At 46.8% G+C, this 25018-nt stretch overlaps 1 protein-coding gene across 9 annotated transcripts in view; it reads right to left on the bottom strand.

Moving 5' to 3' along the window:
- The window catches only part of GAS7 (growth arrest specific 7), a 208898-nt gene that overhangs the window by 39699 nt on the left and 144181 nt on the right, over nt 1-25018 (bottom strand). For all 9 annotated transcript variants that reach the window (XM_037914266.2, XM_037914268.2, XM_043528347.1 and 6 more), the window contains 3 exons: nt 10608-10697; nt 6542-6657; nt 3891-3965 (listed from right to left, as the gene is read on the bottom strand). In XM_037914266.2, coding sequence (XP_037770194.1) covers nt 3891-3965; nt 6542-6657; nt 10608-10697 — 281 coding nt within the window. The remainder of the gene's footprint in view (nt 1-3890; nt 3966-6541; nt 6658-10607; nt 10698-25018) is intronic.

Here is a 25018-nt window from a genome sequence, read left to right as displayed (position 1 = left end):
AGTAATTTTCCCAACAATCAGGGCTTGCTACATGATGCATTAGTCTGTAATGAGGGGTGCAAATTCTAGAGTGCACTAGTGTGTCGTGCACTAACTGGCCTGTGTGGACCCTGCTGGTGCACACTAAAAGTTCCCTGTTTGAAATGGGACTTTTTAACATGCACTAGGGAACTTTTTGTCTGTGCCAGCAGGGTCGACACAGGTCAATTAGTGGGAGATATGCTAGTGCGCACTAGAATTTACACCCCTCTAGTGCACTTTGTAGATGATCCCTCATTATTTCTAGGCCTCACATTTCTCAGACATCATGGGAACAAAAAACAAGTAGTGACAAGACGTTGCCAAATGGGACAAATATCTAATTTTTCAACTTTCTGTATCTTGGAATAGAATAGGCCAATTCACCCAGGGTTTGGAAAAAACTGTGCCCTGACTCCCAGCTGACATGTGGCAAGCTGCACTCTGAATGGACATTTCCTGAGAATTTTGTTGAGACTGAAGTGCTGAAAGCCCCTTATTAGAAATGCAGTGACAACCTTAACTACAGAGAGGCCAAGAGGTCTCAGTTTCCCTATCTGTAAAATGGGGATAAAGATCCTCACCCTCCTTTGTAAAGTGTTTTAAGATTGACAGATGAACAGTGCTTAAATGTGCTATAGAGAGACACAGCAGTTCCTCTTTACTTAACACTGAATTTGATCCTTTATTTTAAGCAGGAATTCAATCTATGGATTTGTTTTTGTTTCTGTATGAAGATAAGTGTACCCTCCCCAAATTTACAACACCTAATCTGTGAGTGAAGGCTGAATTTCTGGAGGATTTCAAGTAAATCTAGTATTCAGAAGATGAGTAAAAATAAACTAAAAATGTTTCCTTTAAGGAATGACTCTAGCTGCTCCAAGTCTGCCTGTAAGAAGGATCCAGATTTCTGACCCGCATAGCAATACAAGTTGTCCAGAAGTTTGATAGATCATGAATTCTGTCTCAGTACAAAGGCATTTTTGCATCCATAATTGAGACATGGACTTCATACTGGAGGTGGCAAGTCCTATTCACCACAGAACATCCAGTTTGCTGCAGCCGTTTGAACTCTGTGTGCAGCCTAGGTAGATGAACTCATCAATGCTGTCCACAGAATCCAACCCCACCTGCACAGAACCTTAGACTTCCCCCAGAAACACACACCACACACTGAGTCTGCACACAGATGGCAGTGCTGAATAGGAGCAGCTCCTGCTCAGCTTGTAGTCAAGGTGTGGTGTTTATATAGTGAAGGGGATTGCTGTGTGGTGTGTAAAGGTGTTTCTTTCACTGGATGTAGAAGGAAGCTCTCTGTGAAGCTGTGGAATCTCTCACTGCCACTAGAAAGGTGCTGGGTGATGTTAAGACACAGATAAGAGATGTCCCATAACTTGGCTTTCTTTTGTTTGAAGTGTTTGCCTGGGGGGCTGTCACGCTTACCTAACTTTAAAGAAGGGCTGTCAAGCGATTAAAAAAATTAATCACAATTAGTCACACAATTAAAATAATCGTGATTAATTGCACAATTTATCGCACTGTTAAACAATAATAGAATACCATTTATTTAAACAGTTTTGGATATTTTCTACATTTTCAAATATACTGATTTCACTTACAACACAGAGTACAAAGTGTACAGCGCTCACTTTATATTTATTTTTGATTACAAATATTTGCACTGTAAAAAAAGAAAAGTACTCTAATAGTATTTTTCAATTCACCTAATACAAGTACTGTAGTGGAAACTCTTTATCATGAAAGCTGAACTTACATATATAGAATTATGTACAAAAAAAACTGCATTCAAAAATAAAACAATGTAAAACTTTAGAGCCTACAAGTCCTACTTCTTGTTCAGCCAATCGCTCAGACAAACCAGTTTGTTTACATTTGCAGGAGATAATGCTGCCCGCTTCTTGTTTACAATATTACCTGAAAGTGAGAACAGGTGTTCTCATGCCGCTGTTGTAGCTGGCATTGCAAGATATTTATGTGCCAGATGTGCTAAAGATTCATATGTCCCTTCATGCTTCAACCACCATTCCAGGGGAATGCGTCCATCTGGATAATGAGTTTTGCTCGATAACCATCCAAAGCAGTGCAAATGAACATGTGTTCATTCTCATCAGCTGAGTCAGATGCCACCAGCAGAAGGTTGATTTTTGTTTTTGGTGGTTCGGGTTCTGTAGTTTCCACATCTGACTTGCTCTTTTAAGACTTCTGAAAGCATGCTCCACACCTCTCAGGTTTTGGAAGGCACTTCAGATTCTTAAACCTTAGATCAAGTGCTGTAACTATCTTTAGAAATCTCACATTGGTACATTCTTTGCTTTTTGTCAAATCTGCTGTGAAAGTGTTCTTAAAATGAACATGTGCTGGGTCATCATCCAAGACTGCTACAACATGAAATATATGGCAGAATGCGGGTAAAACAGAGTAGGAGACACACAATTCTCCCCACCAAGGAGTTCAGTCACAAATTTAATTAACGCAAGTTTTTTAATGAACATCATCAGCATGGAAGCATGTCCTCTGGAATGGTGGCCGAAGCATGAAGGGCCATACGAATGTTTAGCATGTCTGGCACATAAATACTTTGCAATGCCAGCTACAAAAGTGCCATGTGAATGCCTGTTCTCACTTTCACGTGACATTGTAAATAAGAAGCAGACAGCATCATCACTCGTAAATGTAAACAAACTTGTTTGTCTTAGCGATTGGCTGAACAAGAAGTAGGACTGAGTGGACTTTTAGGCGCTAAAGTTTTACATTGTTTTGTTTTTGAGTGCAGTTATGTAACAAAAAATCTACATTTGTAAGTTGCACTTTCATGATAAAGAGATTGCACTACAGTACTTGTATGAGGTGAATTGAAAAATACTAGTTCTTTTGCTTGCCATTTTTACAGTGCAAATATTTGTAATAAAAAATCACAACGTAAAGTGAGAACTGTCTACTTTGTATACTGTGTTATAATTGAAATCAATATATTTGAAAATGTAGAAAAACATCCAAAAAATTTTAATAAATTTCAATTGGTATTCTACTTTTTAACAGTGCGATTAATCACGATTCATTTTTTTAATTGCGATTAATTTTTTTGAGTTAATTGTGTGAGTTAACTGCGATTAATCAACAGCCCTACTTTAAACCCTTTTAAATGGTTTTTGTTTATTAAATGAATGATATTATAAAGATTTTTAATATAGACCATTAATCGTGAAACCAACTTCTAGCACCCCTATATTCTAGCTCCCAAAAGATTCTCCCAGTCTTCTCTTGAACACGTCTAGTGACGGGGCCTCCACATCAGTGATTTCTGTCAATGGCACAGAAATGTGCTAGTGCAGGAAAACTAAAGCAGTATACATGAGCCCTCCCCTGCCTTCTTCGGCATATCACTCCTGGGCCTCCTACCTGCTCCCCAGGGCAGACGCAGTGCAAAGGAGAGAGGGTCTCTCCTTTTGCTCCACTGGAGGAAAGAACCCAGGATTAGAAGATACTGTTGCATCTCCCTCTCTCCTGACGCTACTGGGCCCCCTGAGGGTCAGTAATCAGCAACTTCATTTAATGCACAGATCCCTCTGTGATTCCAGCAATGCAATGCTGCCATGTGCTGAATCCCAAGTATTGCTGTAGTTTTGAACAGCTATAATATTAAACACAAATAATTAAAATTTTTAACATTTTGCACAATTGCTCTTAAAAACATACTGATCCTGTCAATCAATGCTGCTCCAGAAGGTTCTACCCCCCGCCCCAATAGAGCCAGGATAATAGGCTGAATTACCCATTGCTCTATGGAGGGCATCAAGAGAAGAGCATGTGCCTAAGTTAGGGGAAATGCCTTTTGTGCAAAGGCTCCTTACCCTTCTTCTTGAGCAGCCAATGAGTTCTGAGACAGTTTGGACAAGTTCTTGGCATATTCTTCCTCAATCTTTATCCTACAGAAAACAGACAGCAGTGAAAATATATTAAATATGGAAGGAATCACTACACGGCAAAGTAAATCATCAGATTTTCCAGTGGAGCCTTACTCATGAATGTTTCTTTTTATCTCCTATTATAATCAACCTGTGGAACTCACTGATGAAAGATATTGTTGACCCATAAGAATGGCCATACTGGGGCAAACCAATGATTCAGCTAGCCCAGTATCCTATGTTCTGACAGTGGATAGTGCCAGATGCTTCTGAGGCAATTCTGAGTGATCCATCCCCTGTTGTCCAGTCCCATCTTCTCACAGTTGGAGGTCTAGGGACACCTAGAGCATGGGATTGCATCCCTGACCATCCTGGCTCATAGCCATTGATGGAACTATGCTCCATGAACTTATCTAATTCTTTTCTGAACCCAATTATACTTTTGGCATTAAAAACATCCCCTGGCAGAGAGTTCCAAAGGTTGACTGTGTATTGTATAAAGAAGTACTTTGTTTCAAACCTGTTGCCTCTTAATTTCATAAGGTTCTTGTATTAGGGAAGGGCTAAATAACACTTCTCTATTCATATTCTCCATATCATTCATGATTTTATAGACCTCTAACATACCCCCCCTTAGTCTAAAATGAATAGTCCCAGTCTTTTTAATCTCTCCTCGTATGGAAGTTTTTCCATACCCCTAATAATTTTTGTTGCCTTTCGCCATACTTTTTCCAATTCTAATATATCTTTTTTGAGGTAGGGAAACCAGAACTACGTGCCGTATTCAAGGTGTGGGGTACTATGGATTTACATAGTGGTATTAGAAGAACATAAGAATCGCCATACTGGGTCAGACCAATGGTCCATCTAGCCCAGTAGCCTGTCTTCTGACAGTGGCCAATGCCAGATGCTTCAGAGGAAATGAACAGAACAGGGCAATTACTGTGTGATCCCATTCCCTGTTGTCCAGTCCCAGCTTCTGTCAGTCAGAGGTTTAGGGACACCCAGAGCATGGGAGCATTATAAAATCTTCTGTTTTATCATCTATCACTTTTCAAATGGTTCCTAACATTCTGTTCGCTTTTTTTGACTGCAGTTGCACATTAAGTGGATGTTTTCAGAGAACTATCCACAATGACTCCAATTCTTTCTTGAGCGGTAACATATTTTTTCCCAGTGTGCATTACTTTGCACTCACCAGCATTTAATTTCATCTGCCATTTTGTGGCCCAGCCATCCAGTTTAATAAGAGCACTTTGTATCTCTTCACATTCAGCTTGGACTTAAATTTCTTGAGTAATTTTGTATTGTCTGTAAATTTTGCCACCTAGCTGTTCACCCCCTTTTCCAGATCATTTATGAATATGTTCAAAAGCATTCATCCCATTACAGGTCCTTAGTGGACCCTGCTATTTACCTCTCTCCATTGTGAAAACTGACCATTTATTTCTACCTGTTGATTCCTATCTTTTAACCAGTTACTGATCCATGAGAGGACCTTCCCTCTTATCCCATGACAGCTTACTTTGCTTAAGAGCCTTTGTTTAAGAGCCTTTGTCAAAGGTTTTCTAAAAGTCCAAGTACACTATATCAACTGGAGCACCATTGTCCATGTACTTGTTGATCCCCTCAAAGAATCTGATAGATTGGTGAAGCATGATTTCCCTTTGCAATAACCATGTTTATTCTTCACCAACATATCCTGTTTATCTGTGTGTCTGATAGTTCTGTTTCAACCAATTAGCCTGGTACTGAAGTTAGGCTTACTGACCTATAATTGCCAGGATCGCCTCTGACGACCTTTTTAAAAATTGACATTACCATTAACTATCCTCCAGACATATGGTATAGAGGCTGATTTAAGCAATAGTTTATATATCACAGTTAGTAGTTCTGCAACTTCACATTTGAGTTCCTTCACAACTCTTCGAGGAACACTGTCTGGTACTGATGACTCATTACTGTTTAATTTATCAATTTGTTCCAAAATCCACTTGATTGACACCTCAATCTGGGACAGTGTCTCAGATTTGTCACCTAAAAAGAATGGCCCAGGTGTGGGAATCTCCCCCACATCCTCTGAAGTGAAGACTGCTGCAAAGAATTAATTTAGCTTCTTGCAATGGCCTTATCTTCCTTGAATGCTCCTTTAGCACCTAAATTGTCTTATATTTCAAGCATGGAATTTCTATCCACAGAGATTCTATGGTACAGTTTGATTCATTCAAGATTTTCACTTTATTTGACTCTATGCTTTCTTTCACATATAGTGCCACTCCCCCACCAGTACAACCTATTCAGCCATTCTTATATGTTCTGTACCCTGGTATTATTGCATCCCATTGATTATCCTCATTCCACCAAGTTAAGTGACTCACAAACCTTAAAGAGATATGGGAAGTCTAAAGCTAATAGGTGCACTGAAGGAGAACATTTTTTGGTGAAGATTGGAGAGTTTGGATGGATAGTGATGAAATTAAATATCTGTATGTGTTTCATAAAATATGCACAACTTCCAGAGTTCAGACTATGTGTTCAATTCATGCAAATAAAGTGATTACAAGAAATATTAAACTCAACACAAAGCTTCCAATTACCTTTCTCGAACAAACTCTGCCATTTCTTTTTGCATTTGTTTCCCCTTGAGTTGCTTTTGGAGCAGAATTTCAAACCCTGATACTGTGTTGTTCCCTTGTGGATCCTTCTTATCAGCCTGGAAGAGAAATGGCAGCTAGGACGTGAACAACACAAGACATGCCAAGGCTCCTAGAATCCTAACTACAGCAATGCTGCCAAAAGAGGGCATTCCAGGAGTGGGAACAGCTGCTTTTCTTCGCAGGAGCCTCCTCCTGGGATCTAAGCATCTGATCAGAACATTAAAAACACTTTGAAATGCATCTCGGAAGACCATTAAATGACTTCCTCCCCTCTGCTCACCATCTAATCCATCAGTGCCTGATAGAATGTACCCAGTGTGATAGCCCTTTCAGTGTGTAAAAGACCACCTCATTTCATGGGCTAATAATAATGCCATTCATTCAGTCTTTCAATCATTGTTTGTTTCGTTACTTGGACCAGTTCATCCCTAGGATAATTCCATTGACTTTGGAGCCCCCCTCTCTGTTTCATTTTCACCTTTTCTCTTTCCCTCTTGCCTACACTTTTGAATAATGTCTAACTCCACCCCCTCCCCATCTCTCTGACACATAGGCATAGGGGATATTTTCAGAATTGCTATGCTTTTTGCCTCACTGTGCTGCATGCTGTACTCACATATATAGTAAAGACTTCAGTAATCAAAAAGCAAGATGAGCAGGACTTGGATGAGAGTTTTCGCCATGACGACAGGCCGGATCCTGGAGAAGCTGTGCAGGAAGAAGTGGCAAGTGACGTGGCTGACGTGTAGGTCGACAGAGAGGGCTGAGGCAAAGATAGAGGCAAGGTTGCTAGTTTGAATGACAGAGAAGGTAGTGGTGCTGTCCATGATGACAGAGAAAAGGGGAAGACAGAAGGACTTGTATGTGTGTTGGGGGGGGGAGGGGGGCGGGAAATCAGGAGTTCCATTTTGGCCAGGTCCAGAGCAGAGAAGTAGCTCTGTGAGTCATCAGCATGAAGAGAGGACGTGGGCTGAATGCTAGCCTTGGATGCTGGAGATGTGAGTTCCCATCTGCTCTGCCACAGACTCCGCGCATGACTTTAGGCAAGACCCCTACGGCCATATTCTTAAAGGTGTTCAGGTGTCTAAAGACGTGAAGTGGTACCTTGTGGAATTGTCAAAAGCACCAGGGTGCCTAACTCCTATCGATGTAAACATCTTTGGAGAAAGCTTTAGAAATCTGGCCCTACCTCCCTTAGGCCCCTTTAAAAAGTCCAACCTTAGGGTATGTCTACACTACAGATGCTACAGTGGCACAGCTATGGCACTGCAGCTATGCCACTGTACGCCATAATGCAGACACTTGCTACAGCGACAGAAAGGGTTTTTCCATCGCTGTAGTAAATCCATACCATTGAAAGGCAGTAGCTAGGTCGATGGAAGAATTCTTGTGTTGACCTAGCAATGTCAAAGTTAAACTACGTTTCTCAGGGTGTGAACTTTTCACACACCTGAGGGATGTATCTAGGTTGACCTAAATTTTAGGTGTAAACCAGGCCTTAAGGTCTCTGGGCCTCAGTCTCTCTCTATATAATGGGGATAACAGCACTGCCCTACCTAACAGGAGTATGTGAGAATCAATACATTAAAAACTGTGAGGCACTCAAATACTGTGGTGATGTAGGCCAGATAAATACCATAGATAGGTAAAGATGATCATCAAAGCGGTGTTTGTGGATGAGATCACCAAGAGAAGAGCAAGGAACCACATTTTGTGTCTTATTCATAGGCTCATAAAAGAATGTATTGCCATGTCAGACCCTTTCCATACTTATACTCCCATCGCAGCCAGGCGCATAATACTTGGGAAGAGGTTCCTCTCAACCAGGGCATGTGTCTAGGGTGCTCTGAATGTGTGTTGCTGAAATTGCTTTGCTGTGATAGCAATGTGCAGTAAAAGTGCACAAATGTCAGACACTAACCTGTAAGCTACATGACTTGCATCTAGCACTTCCAGGAAACAAACCTGGAAGGTAAGTGAAGAAGTTCTCAGTTATTTAGAGCTTTCAGTGTCTGTCATTTGGACACCAGTGATAGCTTCTCTCACTGACCAGGAGAGGCCTCTCTGTCATTTGTCATGTTGGGGGTATCTTTCTCTGGCTCCTTGCCATTTGAGCTACACCACTGTCAGCCATTGGCAGCCCTGTTACTAAATCTGCTGGGCAATCTCTTTCTGTGGTTCTGTACCTGGTTCTGAGCATGGGTGTCCTCAGGCAATGGCTGCTCTCGGGTGGGCATCACCTCGGGCTCTGTTATGCCATATGCCACTTTGAAGCTCTGAATAATGGTGAATAGGGACACTCTTTATCGGAGCACGTCAAATAATGGAATTTCCATCCCACAGGAAACGCTGAGATCTTTGAAATTTTGTTTTGCCCCAAGTGGGGACCCAAAGTCGAAGTCTCTGAATTTTTCATTAAATGAAATATTCTGAAACATATCATTTATCATTTCAGCTATTCTGTTCCATCATAAAAGTAAAACGATAAAATCAAATCAAACATTTTGATAATTTCCAAGTGAAAATTAGGATGAAATTGATTCGCAACCGGAAAACATTTGGATTTGGTTAAGCCAGCATTTTCTGACAGAAGCTATCTGACCAGCTGTACATCTCCTGCATTCTGGCATTCATATCCTCAGGCTGGCACCATTTCCCAAGATTGTTGGGGATGGGGGAAGACAGAGACAGGGAGGGTATGGCAAGCTAGACATGTTTTCCATTCTTTGGTTCTTGTCCCCAAGTCTTCAGCTGGAGTGACTCTGGCTTTGTTCTCTACATGTCTGCAGTGCACTGAGATTTACATCCAGATGATTCCCAGGTAATGTTCGGGGGCGGGGGCTGCTCAGCATCCCCTGTGCAACAGACGTCAGTGTCTTCAGTATTTTCCACACGTTCTTCTTTTCTGGCCTTGGGCTTGACATCAGCAGAGTGTGATCCGCCTCATCTCCCATAGTACAGACGAGGAGATGATGGCCCCAGTTCTGCAACTGGTTTGGCAAAGGTGCAGTCTGCCAGCATGGAAACAGCTGCAGGATCAGTCCCTATCCTGGTGCTCATCATAATTATTAGCAAGTCCTGATACAACATGAAACTACTCAAAATGGCTTATCCCCTTTGGCCAGGCTGATGTATCAGCAAAGTTTCAGTTCACTAGAAGGGTTACAGGAGATGCTGACCCATCTCCCGTCACAAGAATTACTGTGCGTCTACAGAAGCATTCTTTTAGGGGTTTCCTGCTGTTTCTTTACCATTATGGTAGCTTTTTTCTCTGTCTGCAGTGTGTGTCTTGCTCCCTCCTTTCTGGGGCTCCTAGCTGTTGCTGCCATGCATCCAGTTTTCTGATTGACTGAGACTCCTCTGACTCCTCTCACTGGAGTTTGGACTTTTCTCTGCCCACCCTACCTGCCCATCCAGCTGGAGCTTTTCCTGCCCTCTCAGACTGTCTCTGTAACCCACACACCTCCTGGGTGTAGTGCTCTGTCCCATCTAGTGGCACTGAGGCCACTTAGAGAGTGATTAATGAGTCTGCTCTACAGCCTTAGCTAACAGCCTTACAGCTTTTAGCTCATGAGGTAGAGGCTCATGCACTAAGCTCCAGAGGTCCCAGGTTCAATCCCGCCTGCTGATGACCAGGGTCTGTCAGAGTTACATCAGCACCTTAGCTGCTCTCTCTCTCCTCAGTGCACCCTGCTCTGGTTGGGGCTGAGGCTAACAAACACTTCACTCTCCCTGCAGGAGCTGTGGTCCCTCCCTTGAGCCTTTCCCTTGTTTTCTCTTTGTTCTGGAGAGCACCTCTAGCACCATGCTGTGCTGTGTGCTTTATTAAAGGCCCTGCAGAAGTAACGCAGCAGAGTTGGTGCTGCTCCTTGCTGCAGTGTGTCTTTTTCAGCGCCTTGCCACACTGAATCCTGATTTGCTCTCTAACACAAACCTAGCAATTTGTTCCGCTCTTCCTGAAACTCAGACGCTGCAGCGTGTGGCATGTGGCTGGCTGCCTACTTACCCAGAAATAATCACAGTAGCTCCATTCAGTGGGTTTCAGCAACTGCTGTTCTTGCATTGTGTCTGGGTGTGGAAAAGTCACGCAGTTTATCTGCAAAAACCAAGCAAAAGGCCTGTCAGACGGGGCAGGTAAAAAACAATTAAATGCTTGTGAATTGATAAGAAGCAAGTGAGTGAAATTTGTGCGCGTCCAAAGCAGCAAGTCTAGATGACATGCATCTGACTGCAAGAGAAGTAGCTGTTGAATTTGCTGAATTATAGACAATAATATTTGGAAAGACAAAGAGGTAGTGACAGTTTGGACGAAAGCAAATATGGTACCCATTTTCAAAAAAATGAAAGCATCCAGATTCTGGCAACTGCCATCCAGCGCAATGAACCTGTATCTCTAATTGTTAGGTGAGAATAAGTAAACATGAAGCAGTTACGCCATCCTCGACATAATGAAACAATGGAACAAAGATGCAAAGAAAACTGCAAACTTCTAAAGAATAAACAGAACCACAAGCAACAGGCAACAGCACTGAGGGTTTTACAAATTGCACATCACCTCAGACACACGTGGTTCCTTTGGTGTTTGACACAATCACATTTTTTTTATTATTCCTACTGCACAGGATGCTTTACATGTGCCCAAAGAGCATTCAAATGAAAGCCCCAGTCCTGCCAAATGCTCTACAGGCCACTCTGAAGTCAACGAGGCTTCATGTAGGTGCCCACCCAGAGCAGTTTCCAAGCGGCTATTGCACAGCAATTAACAGCAACTAAGAAAGTGCAAGGAAGGCCAAGGGTTAGAGCAATAAAACCTAGCAGGCTTGTCTTTTACACTTGAAAATTAATTCCGACTGAAGTGGGGCGTAAATGCAAACTGCAATAACTATAATGGAATAACCCCATGTGTGAATACTCTTATTCCCATGTGTAAATACTCTTATTAAGAGCACCTTGTTCCTCTTTAGTTTAATCCACTTTGAAAGCAGATTAAGTGTAACAGGAACAAGGTGCTCTTATTCCGGATTAAGAATGTCTATACATGGAGTTATTCAGGAATACCTAATCTAGAATCATCGAAGATTAGGGTTGGAAGAGACCTCAGGAGGTCATCTAGTCCAATCCCCTTCTCAAAGCAGAACCAATCCCCAACTAAATCATCCCAGCCAGGGCTTTGTCAAGCCGGGCCTTAAAAACCTCTAAGGATGGAGATTCCACCACCACCCTAGGTAACCCATTCCAGTGCTTCACCACCCTCCTACTGAAATAGGTTTTCCTAATATCCAACCTAGACCTCCCCCACTGCAATTTGAGACCATTGCTCCTTGTTCTGTCATCTGTCACCACTGAGAACAGCCGAGGTCCATCGTCTTTGGAACCCCCCTTCAGGCAGTGGAAGGCTGCTATCAAATCCCCCTTCACGCTTCTTTTCTACAGACTAAATCATAGAATCATAGAATATCAGGGTTGGAAGGGACCTCAGAAGGTCATCTAGTCCAACCCCCTGCTCAAAGCAGGACCAATCCCCAACTAAATAAGCCCAGTTCCCTCAGCCTCTCCTCATAAGTCATGTGCCCCAGCCCCCTATTCATTTTCGTTACCCTCTGTTGGACTCTGTCCAATTTGTCCACATCCTTTCTGTAGTGGGAGGCCCAAAACTGGACACAATACTCCAGATGTGGCCTCACCAGTGCCTAATAGAGGGGAATAATCACATGGAGTACACAGGAGGTGGTGGATCTTATTGCTGTATGGGGAGAAGAGTCTGTGCAGGCACAGCTCTGATCCAGCAGAAGAAATGCTGACATCTCTGCCAAGATTGTGCAGGGCATGGGGGAGAAGGGCTACACTAGGGACATGCAGCAGTGCCGTGTGAAAATAAAGGAGGTTCGGCAAGCGTACCAGAAGACAAAGGAGGCAAACAGTCGCTCTGGTTCTGCCCCACAGACACGTCACTTTTATGAGGAGTTGCATGCGATTCTTGGGGGCAACCCCATCACTACCCCAAAAGGCTCTGTGGCTACCTCCCAGGAGCCCTGGGTAACCTCGAGCAACAACGAGGAGGACATTGCTGACAAGAAAGAGAAGGAGGAGAGTGTGAGGCAGGCAAGTGGAGGATCCACTCTCCCTGACAGCCAAGAACTGTTTTTAATCCTGGAGCCCATCCCTTCACAGGACCAGTTGGCAGCAGAGCGTGATGCTGGGGAAGACACGCCTGATGAGTGCACATTGCTAATCAAACTGTAGGGGTTACATGCTATTATTCTGTATGTTTAATCTCAACAAAAAAGTAGGTGTAGTGGGTATCAGTGGCCACTCCTGCTGTGCAGAGGGCGCTCTCTGAAAAAAGACTCTTTATGTGCACGGGGATAGCCCGGGAATCCTCCATGGAGATCTCTAGGAAGCTTTCATGAAGGTACTCCGCAATCCTTTGCAGGATGCTTCTGGGAAGGGCTGCCTTATTTCGTCCACCATGGTAGGGCACTTTCCCATGCCACTCCAGTATTACCTCTGCTGGCATCATTGCAGCACACAGCATTGTAGCATAAGGACCAGGTCTCTACCCAGACGCTTGCAGCATTTGATCTGTTACTCTCAGGAGAGTGAAATCGCATAGGGTCACCGAGGGGAAACGGGGGAAGTTTTCAATGCTAGCCCTTAAATCGCAAACAATTCAACAAGTAATCCACCCCGTTGGTGAAATTTGGGTCACACAACGATGCTTTCCCAAACGTGCCGTGGTTATGGTTGGAAGAGATCACAGTGTATGGCAAGCAGCATTGAAAAAAAAAGGGGGGGGGGCTTCCTGTTTGTCTCCCTTCCCCCCCCAATCCGGTGCTGCTTTTGTAAAAAACAAACTATTTAGGGGGCTTTACATTGGTGCCTCTCCTCAGGTTGCTAGGGGAAAGGGATCCCAAGGATGTCTTCACAAAAGCAGCAGCACAAGACCTCTTGCCCATGCCTCGTGGCCTTACTCACCATGGCTGGAGCAGCAAACTGACTCTTGCAGTAGCCGGTGGTTATGATTACATTTTGGCTTGCAGTGAAGTGTATTGAGGGGTGGTTTTTTTAAGAAAAAAAATTAACCTTGCACCAGAAACAATCTATGCACTGTCAATGCTATCCTGGTGCTCTGCATTCCTTGCAGCCGAAAACCTGTCTGTTGACGCTGTCACGGAGTCCCCGGGCGATGCTCTGGAACTGCTCCCCATGAAGCCAGTCAGGACTCTGGGGCAGTCGCCTTCCGGTGAGCAGCCTGTCTTCAGGGCACACAGCTCACACAGCTTCCACCTTCCTGGGTCTGACCTCGGAGCATTCAGCATCCTCTGCCCCTCCGTGCGCTTCCCACAGCGAGTCCGCTCATGCGGGGCTCCTGGAGAAGCCAGAGGGTCCTGCACCCCAGCTTCGCAGTCAGATGTGACTCTCAGCCAGCCAGTAAAACAGAAGGTTTATTAGACGACAGGAACATGGTCTAACACAGAGCTTGTAGGTGCAGAGAACAGGACCCCTCAGCTGGGTCCATTTTGGGGGGCAGTGAGCCAGACAACCACGTCTGCCCTTCACTCCATGTCCCAGCCAGCCCCAAACTGAAAGTCCCTCCAGCCCCTCCTCCTCTGGGCTTTGTTCCTTTCCCGGGCCAGGAGGTCACCTGATTCCTTTGTTCTCCAACCCTTTAGCTCTCACCTTGCAAGGGGGAAGGGCTCAGGCCATCAGTTGCCAGGAAACAGGGTGTCGGCCATTCTCTGTGTCCAGACTCCTGCACACACCTGCCCTCTAGGGCTCTGCAATGATCATGCACCCTTACCCCACCCCCTAGATACTTAAGAACTTCATAGGGGAACTGAGTCACCCCCACACTATTCAGAGGAAACATTAAGAACAGTCCCACTTCATCACATCTCTCCCCCCTTCGAGATCGAACTGAGCGGGGTCACTTTAGCCAGTGACCTGGGGAAGTTCGAAGCCACCAACGTTCCCATGGATGCCCCAGCATCTCTCCCATTCCTTGGTAGGAGTTACACCAGGCCCTTCCAGTTTCACGCCCTCCCTTAGGTCGGGGGTGGTCGATAGCACTCACAGGCCGCATGTGGGAAGGTTTATGCTGCCCGTGCCCTTTGGCCACCCCAAAACCCCAGGGGGTCAAACTGGGATTGGGTCTTCTCCCCATCAAGCTGGCCAAACACAGCCACTTGGTTATAGGACGGTTTAACTTTCTTAACAGCTTTCACTTCACCTGAGACCTTCTCAAGGCTCTCCACACTGGATCTTTCAACAGGACAGTCAGTGGATCCATTCACAACAGAAAATTTCTGGCTGTTAGGAACTGAAACTGTCTTGATTAAATCACTTTCACACCCTTCAGTGGCAGTAAACTGCTTGCAAAGACTCCATGAGGATTCCTTTCCCTAGGGCTTTTCTATGCAACAATTCACCCCTCCCAGAAATTCTGCCCTTACCCTCTTCACCTAGGGCTTGCTCTAGAGGAACACTTTCCTGAGCAACAACAGACCCTTTCTGGGTCTCCCTTACATCCAGAATTACCTCTGGCCCATCCGGCGGATTCCTACACAATCCCCTTTCAGGCAAACTGACAGACTTCCTAGAGAAAAGGTCAGAAGCATTCTCCTTCCCTTTGCCACACACAAGTTCAGGAATCTTTTCCTTCTTGCTACAGGTTTCCACACCCTCAGTAGGTAACACAATCACATCACCTTCATGCTCTCCTTGTGCCCTGGCTAGGATCTCACCCTGATTAGACAGAGTTGCGACACCCTTTCCCAACAAAACACTAGCAACAGGCAAAATACAAGCACCAGAATTGTCTGGGCTCTGGGATTTTACATAGACACTAACTGGATGCGACCTAGTTACAGGGCCATTCTCCTGAGCAGACCCAAACTTAGGACCCTTCCCTTCCTGGGCTTTAGCTGAATCCAGAACCAACTCTGAGACAACTGCACCATCCTCAACCATCACAGGCTGAAAGGCCCCTTCTGTCTGCTTCACAGACAAAGAAGAGCCGGACACACTTTCTCCTTTCCTAGACACACAGCTTGGGATCTCATTCCCCTTGTCCCAGCACACAAGGCTGGTCACAGACAACTGCTTGGAGATCAGGGTAGCTCCCTCCATAGGCAAGTCAATACCCCTGACAGACACAGGCACATTTCCTTCCCTGTCCCAATTCTCCACCCAGCTAACAAGTAAGGTCCAGGGACTCTCATCTTCCACTCTCCTCGCCTTCCCACCCTGCTGACTAGACACAGCCATCGGCTCACAAGGCTGCCTAGGCTCATCCAGACTTTCCTTACCAACACCTTGCCACTCCCCACAGATCCCCTGCCCTGCCTGTGTCTCCCCCCACTCAGCTGGAGTCTTATCTTCCCCCTTGCTCAGCACTGCCCTTGCTGTCCCAGTGAGGGTAGGCAGCGAGCTCGCTGCTTTCCTCACAGCATCAGAGCCAGCGTGAGCCCCTTCTCCAGTGTGCAAGGGCGCAGGGAGCATCTCTCTGTCCCACCCAGCCCCAGGGGTCTGGTTACAGGCAGGCAGGTAGCCTGAGCCTAGCCGCTCCTCCCTGCTGCCAGCCAGGTCATCTGCATTTTCACTGACCATTTCCCTCTCCACCGATTGGTTCCCTGGATTCAAATTCAAACCCTTGGCAGTTACAGGAGCAAGGTCTGGATCCTGTCCCAAAGAGACACAGTCACCCCACAACAGGGTCTCGCAGCCGATATCCCGGAGAACCCCAACAACCAGCCAGCCTGACCCCTCCTGGGTCTGCACAGGGATCTGGGCAGTAGGCAGGGCGAGGGGCTTCATCCCTGGGACCCTTACCCAGCTCACACAGCCCCTCAGCATCTGAGGCTGCACCACCCAGGGCCTGACAACAGTTCTCTCTGTCCCAGGATCTCGCCACCCCAGGAATGTCTCCCCATTGACCATCACCTTCCGCTCCCCCTGGGGGTCCGAGGGGCCCGACCCCAGGAAACTCCACACAGACATATAGGTTGGGACCAGGAGTGGGAGCCCGTCCACCTCCCCATCCATCTGGCTGACGGAGTCTACGGCCTTGGGACCCAGCGAGGGAGCTAGACACCGGGGCTTTTCCGCAGGGTCCCCCTGGTTCAAATCTCCAGCCTGCTCAAAGGCAGTGAGGTGGGCATCCACATCCCCCCCCCTCCTTAACCAGGGGCAGCAATTTAGTCTCGAGGTTCCCTGCGGAACTGGCCCCCCGGGGCCTATCCCCACTCACCCCGGGGAGGTCCCCTATGCCTCTCCGCTCCCCCACCGCCAGTTCATGCTGCTGCTGCTTCTGCAGCTCCTTCTCAGGCTCTCGCTGTCTCTCACAGTCCTCTGGCTCTCTCGGACTCAGCTCTAATCCTGTCCGTCTCCGATCCCCGGATGGGGAACCCGATCGTGAAGACCCTCGTCTGGTCGGGGACAGGAGTCTTGGCGATGCCTGGCTCCCACTCCAGCTGCTCCCAGATCCTGCTATCGCCCCATTTGGGGTCAGGAATCTGTCCCTTAGAGCGGTCATCCTCCTCCAGCTGCACGATTAACTGTGCTTTGGTGAACTTTCCAAGGCTCAACCCTCTCTTTCTGCACAGGGTTACAATGTCCTTCTTAAGGAGACGGTGACAGGCCGTCACTCCGCTCTTCCCAAGTTGTTGTGGACTCACAGGCCTGTGTGCTCTCAGCTCCCCACGGTTTCCAGGAAGAACCCCAAGTATGCCAGCTTTTTCGAGGTCACCACCTCTTTGCCAGGGTCGAGCCGCAGACTCCTCCGCCCCTTGGACTGCTTGCTGCAATCCCCAGGGGAACCCTGTTACTGCAAAAGTCCTTCTCTCTCCCAGGGCCAAGCCGCAGGCTCCTCCACCCCTGAGCCTGCTCACTGCAGTCCCCAGGGGGACCCCATCACTGCACAGTCCTTCTCGCTGGTCACACACTCCCAGGGGTTTACCGCCCCCTGAAACCGCTCCTCTCTGAGCCTTCAGCACGCCTGGTCCTCGTCAATCCCCCTTCGTTTTACTGCTCCCCAGTCACTTACTGCAGGAAGCGCCATCCACGGGGTGCAGTACATCCCACCGCTGCCACCAGTTGTCACGGAGTCCCCGGGCGATGCTCTGGAACTGCTCCCCATGAAGCCAGTCAGGACTCTGGGGCAGTCGCCTTCCGGTGAGCAGCCTGTCTTCAGGGCACACAGCTCACACAGCTTCCACCTTCCTGGGTCTGACCTCGGAGCATTCAGCATCCTCTGCCCCTCCGTGCGCTTCCCACAGCGAGTCCGCTCATGCGGGGCTCCTGGAGAAGCCAGAGGGTCCTGCACCCCAGCTTCGCAGTCAGATGTGACTCTCAGCCAGCCAGTAAAACAGAAGGTTTATTAGACGACAGGAACATGGTCTAACACAGAGCTTGTAGGTGCAGAGAACAGGACCCCTCAGCTGGGTCCATTTTGGGGGGCAGTGAGCCAGACAACCACGTCTGCCCTTCACTCCATGTCCCAGCCAGCCCCAAACTGAAAGTCCCTCCAGCCCCTCCTCCTCTGGGCTTTGTTCCTTTCCCGGGCCAGGAGGTCACCTGATTCCTTTGTTCTCCAACCCTTTAGCTCTCACCTTGCAGGGGGGAAGGGCTCAGGCCATCAGTTGCCAGGAAACAGGGTGTCGGCCATTCTCTGTGTCCAGACTCCTGCACACACCTGCCCTCTAGGGCTCTGCAATGATCATGCACCCTTACCCCACCCCCTAGATACTTAAGAACTTCATAGGGGAACTGAGTCACCCCCACACTATTCAGAGGAAACATTAAGAACAGTCCCACTTCATCACAGACGCACACTAGGACAGAGACGTTCCCAGATCAGAAGGCGCAAAAAAGAAGACTCGGGAGGACATGTTTAATGAGTTAATGCATGCCTCCAGAGTGACAAGACAGAGCTCAGAGCATGGAGGATTACACTGTCTGAGAACCTGGACATGGACAGGGAAGACAGGAGAACAGGGAACAAGAGTGTGCCATGCAGGAAGAGATGCTGCAGATTATGAAGGAGCAATCAGACAGGTTGAGGCCTCTGGTTGAGGTTCAAGAAAGGCAGCTGGATGCTGCAGCCTATGCTGAACCTGCTGCCATCATCGCCCAGTTCTATATCCACCTCCCTGAAATGTCCTATGAGGCGGGGGAGGGGGAATTCAGTATCCCTTGCACTTAACACCAGGGGAGGGTACAAGGACCAGAAGGTGCCCCTTCCCAGACCTTTGATAGTTATTGCAGTGCATCTGTAAGCCACCTGTCCTTGTTTCTCCCACCACAGTATTATCAGCACTTTTGCGCCAGGTTGTCTTACTTTTCTTTGCTGTCTCTGTGTGTTTGTGTGTATAATAAAACTTAACAGATTGAGGAGAAAAGGCTATTTTTTCATTCAACAGCCAGTGGTTGGTGGGGTGGTGTTTACAGGGGAGAAAATGCAATGGAGGGGACAGTTTGGTAAGGAACACAGATAAGTGTCACATTACTCTGGCTCATTGCTGAAACTGGTTTTCAAAGCCTCATGGAGATGCAGAGCTCCTCGATATGCTGTTCTTATTGCCCTGGTGTCTGGCTGCTCAAAATTGACTGCCAGGCGATCTGCCTTAACCCCCCACCCCAGTGGAAACTTTTCTCCCTTTGTTTCACAGATATTATGGAGCACACAGAAGGCAGCAATAACAATGGGGATATTACTTTCACTGAGGTCTAACGTAGTAAGCAAACAATGCCAGCAACCTTTTTAAGGTCCAAAGGCACATTCCATCACCATTCTGCACTTGCTCAGCCTATGGTTGAACCAGTTCTTACTGTTGTCCAGGCTGCCTGTGTACGGGTTCATGAGCCATGGGAGCAAGGGGTAGGCTGGGTCTCCCAGGATCACGACTGGCATTTCAACATCACCAATGGTTATTTTGCAGTCTTGAAAGAAAGTGCCTGCTTGCAGCTTTCTGAACAGACCTGTGTTCCTAATGATGCACATGTCATGCACCTTTCCCCGACCATCCCACACTGATGTCGGTGAAACGGCCCCTATGATCCACCAGCGCTTGCAACACCATTGAGAAGTATGCCTTTCGGTTTATGTACTCTTTGGTAAGGTGGTCTGGTGCCAAGATAGGGATATGCACTCTGCCTATTGCCCCTCTGCAGTTGGGAACCCCATCATGGTAAAACCATTGACTATGTCCTGCACCTTGCTCAGTGTCACTACCCTTCTTAGCAGAAGTCTGTTGATGGCCCTGCAAACTTTGATCACAACAGATCCCACAGTAGATTTACCCACTCCAAATTGATGCCCCATTGACCGGCAGCGCTGCAAGCTTCCACAGAGCAATCCCCACTCGCATCTCAACTGTCAGAGCAGCTCTCATTTTAGTATTGCTGCACTTCAGGGCTGGGGAAAGCTCTTCACACAGTTCCTGGAAAGTGGCCTTACACATTCGAAAGTTCTGCAACCACTGCTCATCATCCCATAGCTGCATAACAATGCGATCCTACCAGTCAGAGCTTGTATCCCAGGCCCAGAAACGGCGCTCAACTGTGTCAAGGTGATGCATGACTGTCGCCAGCAACGGAATTGCTCCACTCTAGGGCTTCCAGCAGGGCGCTTGCATGGCATCACATTGCTCCATGTGGCGGTGCCTGTATCAGCTGTGTAAATACTGCAGGATAAAGTGCGAGGTGTTTGTAATGCTCACAACAACGGTGTGCAGCTGAGCAGGGTACATGCTTAGCATGCTGTGGCATCCACGTGGGTAACCCAAGCTTACAAAAAAAGGCACAAATAAGGCTTGGTTTGTCTGCAGTTGATTTCAGAGATGGAGGGAGGGAGAGAGGGAGGTAAGTGCATCATGGGAGGCTAACACCATGTTCCCATAACCACCCGCGCCAATGTTTGGTCCCATAAGGCATTGCAAGCCCAACCCAAAATTCCACTTGGCTATGTGCACTGTGGGATAGCTACCCACAGTGCAGTGCTCTGTGCATCGATGCAAGCCCTGCTAGTGAGGATGCACTCTGCTGACACAATGAGCGTAGTGTAGACACATAAGATCAACTTGCTTAAATTGGAGCCTCAATGTTGAATTACATGAAGTAGACTTAACTTTGTAGTGTAGACATGGCCCAAGTTGTGCTTCAAGTGGCCGCCTTACAAATTTCAGAGATGGAAATTGTGATAGGGCGTACATATCTGTTGACTAATATATGCTGGCTAGCATAGATACATATATTAATAGTGTGTGTTATCCACACCATATAGTTATTAGTATGCATTAAGCACAAATATTACGGCAGTTATATAGCCTAAATGGACTATGATTTTTACATAAACCTGCTCACTTATGCTAAGTATCCCATAACCCCTTGCATTCACTGAAGTAAGTTTTGGCTTGAGCAAATAGGGAAGCTGACAAAATCAGGACAGATGACTGGTTTATCATAGCAACAGAAAGGAAGTTACTCTCACTGGCCTGAATTGGAATGTCCCAAAGGAAGAGGACAAGAGATGTGATTGTTCTACCCTAGTACAAACCTAGGAGGTGCCTTCATGCTCTTTGATACCTGCAATGCATGTGTCCAGAACAAAGAGATAAGAGGTAAACCATGGTACCAGAAAAACAAGGTAGGAAGCTTCTTGGTTCAATCTAGTTTCAGATGATGTACACAGTACCTTTTACTTGTGTAATCCCCTTGGGGTTTAGAGAGCATGGACCCTTTAAATCTTTGTCCTGAGGGGGGAAGAGCTGATTGTTCCAGGCAGAGGATGTGCTGGGTTTTTTTTTTTGTTTTTGTTTTTTTTGGGGGTGGAGGGGGGGAAGAAGCAGGGAGAGAGGGAGACTCCAGACAGAAGGGCTGCAGCAAGCAGGCCCTCACAGAGTGAAGCAGCCAAGAACCTGCCCAAAGCCCAGGAGGGACAGAGCGGCCGATCAGGGACAGCCCAGGACAGGAACCAAGAGGAGCACTTTGCCAGGGAGGAATGTCCTGAGAAGGACACACCAGAGCTGTACCCAATATCACTGCTGCCCCAAGCTATGTGGGGCCGTGAGTATTGGAGCTTGTGACTTTGCATTTGGAATAAGGAGAGACGCTGTTAGCTAGTTAAGTGGGGAGGTTGTCGCTCTGTGTGGCTTTGCAGAGAGCGGCAGAACAGGACACCAGAGGAGTTTGCTGGGGAAAGGTTACTGGTGCCGAAGATGACTAGGAGCACCCAAGACTCACCACTGGACTGGAACTCTGCCCAGGACTCGTGACCTCTGAGTGCAGATGCATTGCTGGGTTTCTGCCCTTTCACACTGTGGTACTGAAGAAGAACTCTTCCATCGACCTAGCTACCGCTGCTCTACTCCTTTCCATCCTATATGGATGGAAAAGCCCCTTCTGTTGCTCTTGGAAGAGTCTACACGGTGGCGCTACAGAGGCCTAGCTGCAATGATGTAGTTGTGTCACTGTACCGCATGTGCAGATACGGCCTCATTCGGAAGAGAACTTGCTGTGAGATTCTCCTCACGCTGTCAGAGCTACAATGATGGGCACTTGGACATGCAAATGAGGCAGACAGGATCCAGACAAAGTGAGTTTCCATTAAACAAAGGGAGGAGAAACAGGTTTGTACCACAGTAAACAGATCTTCAGCTACTGGGAAAAAGAAGTCCTTTGTTATTGTTATAAGTGCTGTTTTCAAAGCCATTGTGGAGGATGGAGGAGTCCTGGGGTTTCTTTTAAGGCTGTCTGAGTTTTAAAAAGTAATTAATACTGATGAATGACTTTCCTTGTTTCTTGCAGTAAGATTTGACAGTAAAAACATCGACAAGAAAACTGCTTCCTCTCAATAGAAAGTAGAGACTCGATCAGATGTGGTGAGAAAATACTCAGATATATTGCCAAATTCACTGGGTTCAATTGTTCTTGGATGAGTTATCCTAAAATTGAAAACCAATATGCACAGTCTAGTGATCACAATCTCTGGGCTGTGCACACTGCTAAGCAACCCTACAATAATAAATGAGGTGCTGGGCTGCGCATAGCACTGCTGAGCAAACCTACATTAACAAATGAAGTGCTTGCCTGTGCACGCCGCTACTGAGCAATAACAAAACAAAGTGTAAGATTAAATATGGGGCAAAGCTGCAGAAAGGAAGCAGACTGCAGCCGTAAACGCTAATCTCTGTCTTGACATGCTGATCACTGTGGTATCCAAGAGATTTATACAATACATTGTTCTATATGTACTCAGTATATCATCTACCAATAGCCCCAGCAAAATCAATGGGACTGCTCAGTGCTCATAGGCTTTTGCAGGCTCCAGCTCTTCACTGTGCCAACAACCCCTTCTTCAGTTATCTCTTCCAACTTGTCCTTTTTCTCCTTTTTCCCCTCACTCAACTTTTCCTCTATCACAGGGATTCCAGGGGGCTAAATTTTATATTTAAAATAATATTTTAAAGGTCTCTCTCGCATCATATCATGAAATGGGAACAATTCTCTAAAGAGCAGCACTGCAATGGAAAACACACTCCGGGGTTTTATACAGTACATGTCTGGTAAATACCTTTGGCTATTTGCAGAGAACAACTGTTTACCTCTTGCAATGGCTTTTTGTTCCTCCCTTTCCCATCCCTAAGTACTCCAGCGTCTCTAAAGGCTTCTCTGTGTGATCTATGCTAAGCACAGCTATGTGACTGTTCTAAGGGAAGGCACTGTACAGTCTCTTTACATTTATGTAATGTGGAAAGTCTATCCATGTTTAGAATTGTTAAAGGGCTCTACAGAGACAAATTCCTGCCAAGTGACTCAGCAATAACTCTGAAATGCAAAAGTACCGTCTTCTTTACCTCTACCTCAAGGAGCTGCTGTTGGATCAAATCCTATCATCAGCTGGAGGGATTTTCAGAGAATCCTAGGACAATTCTCTAATGTGGCCAGTCTCTTGAAGTTAAGCCTTTCATCTTTTGTTCTCTACACCCAGAACAAAGGAGGATTTGGCGAGCAGCTCTCAGTCCCGGTACACTGGACCTTTTACAGCAGATAGAGAATAGTTTAATACTCTTTTGGACTTGATTTATAACACTGCACTTCTTTCCCTCTTTGCTTTGATCTCCAAAGTGGATTAGACTGAAAGGACCTTTGAAAAATACTTGGGAAAAGCAGCAAAATGTCGAAAGGCAAAATGAAAGTGTTGCTTCCTGTGTGCAGTGAACTGGGGAGCTCCTGACAGACATTAGTGGGTTGGCATGGCATAGTGACCAAGTGAAACGTCCTCTGGGACAAAATGAGGATGTTTGTTTAATTAAATGACAACCCCAAAATGAATGCAACCCTGTGATTACAATGGGAGTTGCCACAAGTCAGGAAATACCAGTGTCAAGGGTGTGTGCACACCTTCTACTCTGCCATTGTGCATATGCACTATCAAAATACAACTTGGATGACATGGTCACATGCTGACATAACACAATACTTCCAAATGCATCCTATGAAGTGAGCTGTAGCTCACGAAATCTTATGCTCAAATAAATTTGTTAGTCTCTAAGGTGCCACAAGTACTCCTTTTCTTTTTGCAATACACCAGTGGTTTTCAAATGGGTACCTTTATCCTTAGGGGGTACGCATGCTCTTGTCAGGAAGTATGTGAGAAAAATCCTGTAAGGGTGGACAATGCATTTTATTTAGTAAGACTTGGCAATCTAATCATAGGTATATTATGACGCTATCTCAGATGGGGGTACGTGGTAGACTCCATTATTTGGAAAGGGGTGCAACCTAAAACGTTTGAAAACCAGTGCGATACACCATAGCATTGGTGGCCAAACTCAGTGACCCTCCGAGCCGCATACAACGATATTCAGAAGTTCAAGAGCCGAGGCGCACCGGCCGGGGCGTGGGGCTTCTGCCTCACAGGATGCGCCTGCCGGGGCGTGGGGCTTCTGCCTCACAGGATGCGCCTGCCGGGACTTGGGGCTTCAGCCCACTCCTGCTGGAGCCCCGAGCCCCGGCAGATGCAACTTGTGGGGCTGAAGCCCCGAGACCACTCTCCCCTCTGGGCAGAAGCCCCTACCCCACCGCTCTGCTGAAAAGCAGAGGTCCCGAGCCGCTCTCCCCCTCTCCCAAGTCCGGTAGGTGGAGAATGGGCGGGGGGGCTCGCAAGCCACACTTTAACTGTAAAAGCCGCATGCGGTTCATGAGCCGCAGTTTGGCCATCCTTGTGCTATAGTCACAGTGTCTACAGCTTCTGGTTCTATGGTGTGACGTCCCTGGCGCTGTGGGAATGGAAGCCACAATGACCAGGCTGGCATTAACTCACACAGCACGCTGGCCCTCCGAACCCCACAGGAGCATGAGACTACCGTACGCTGGAGCCATGGAGGCAGAGATGGGGGAGGACTCCTGGCTTCCAGA

The sequence above is a fragment of the Chelonia mydas genome, chromosome 14, assembly GCF_015237465.2.
Source record: "Chelonia mydas isolate rCheMyd1 chromosome 14, rCheMyd1.pri.v2, whole genome shotgun sequence".
NCBI classification, from domain to species: domain Eukaryota; kingdom Metazoa; phylum Chordata; order Testudines; family Cheloniidae; genus Chelonia; species Chelonia mydas.
This window is presented reverse-complemented; position numbering and strand designations above follow the sequence as displayed.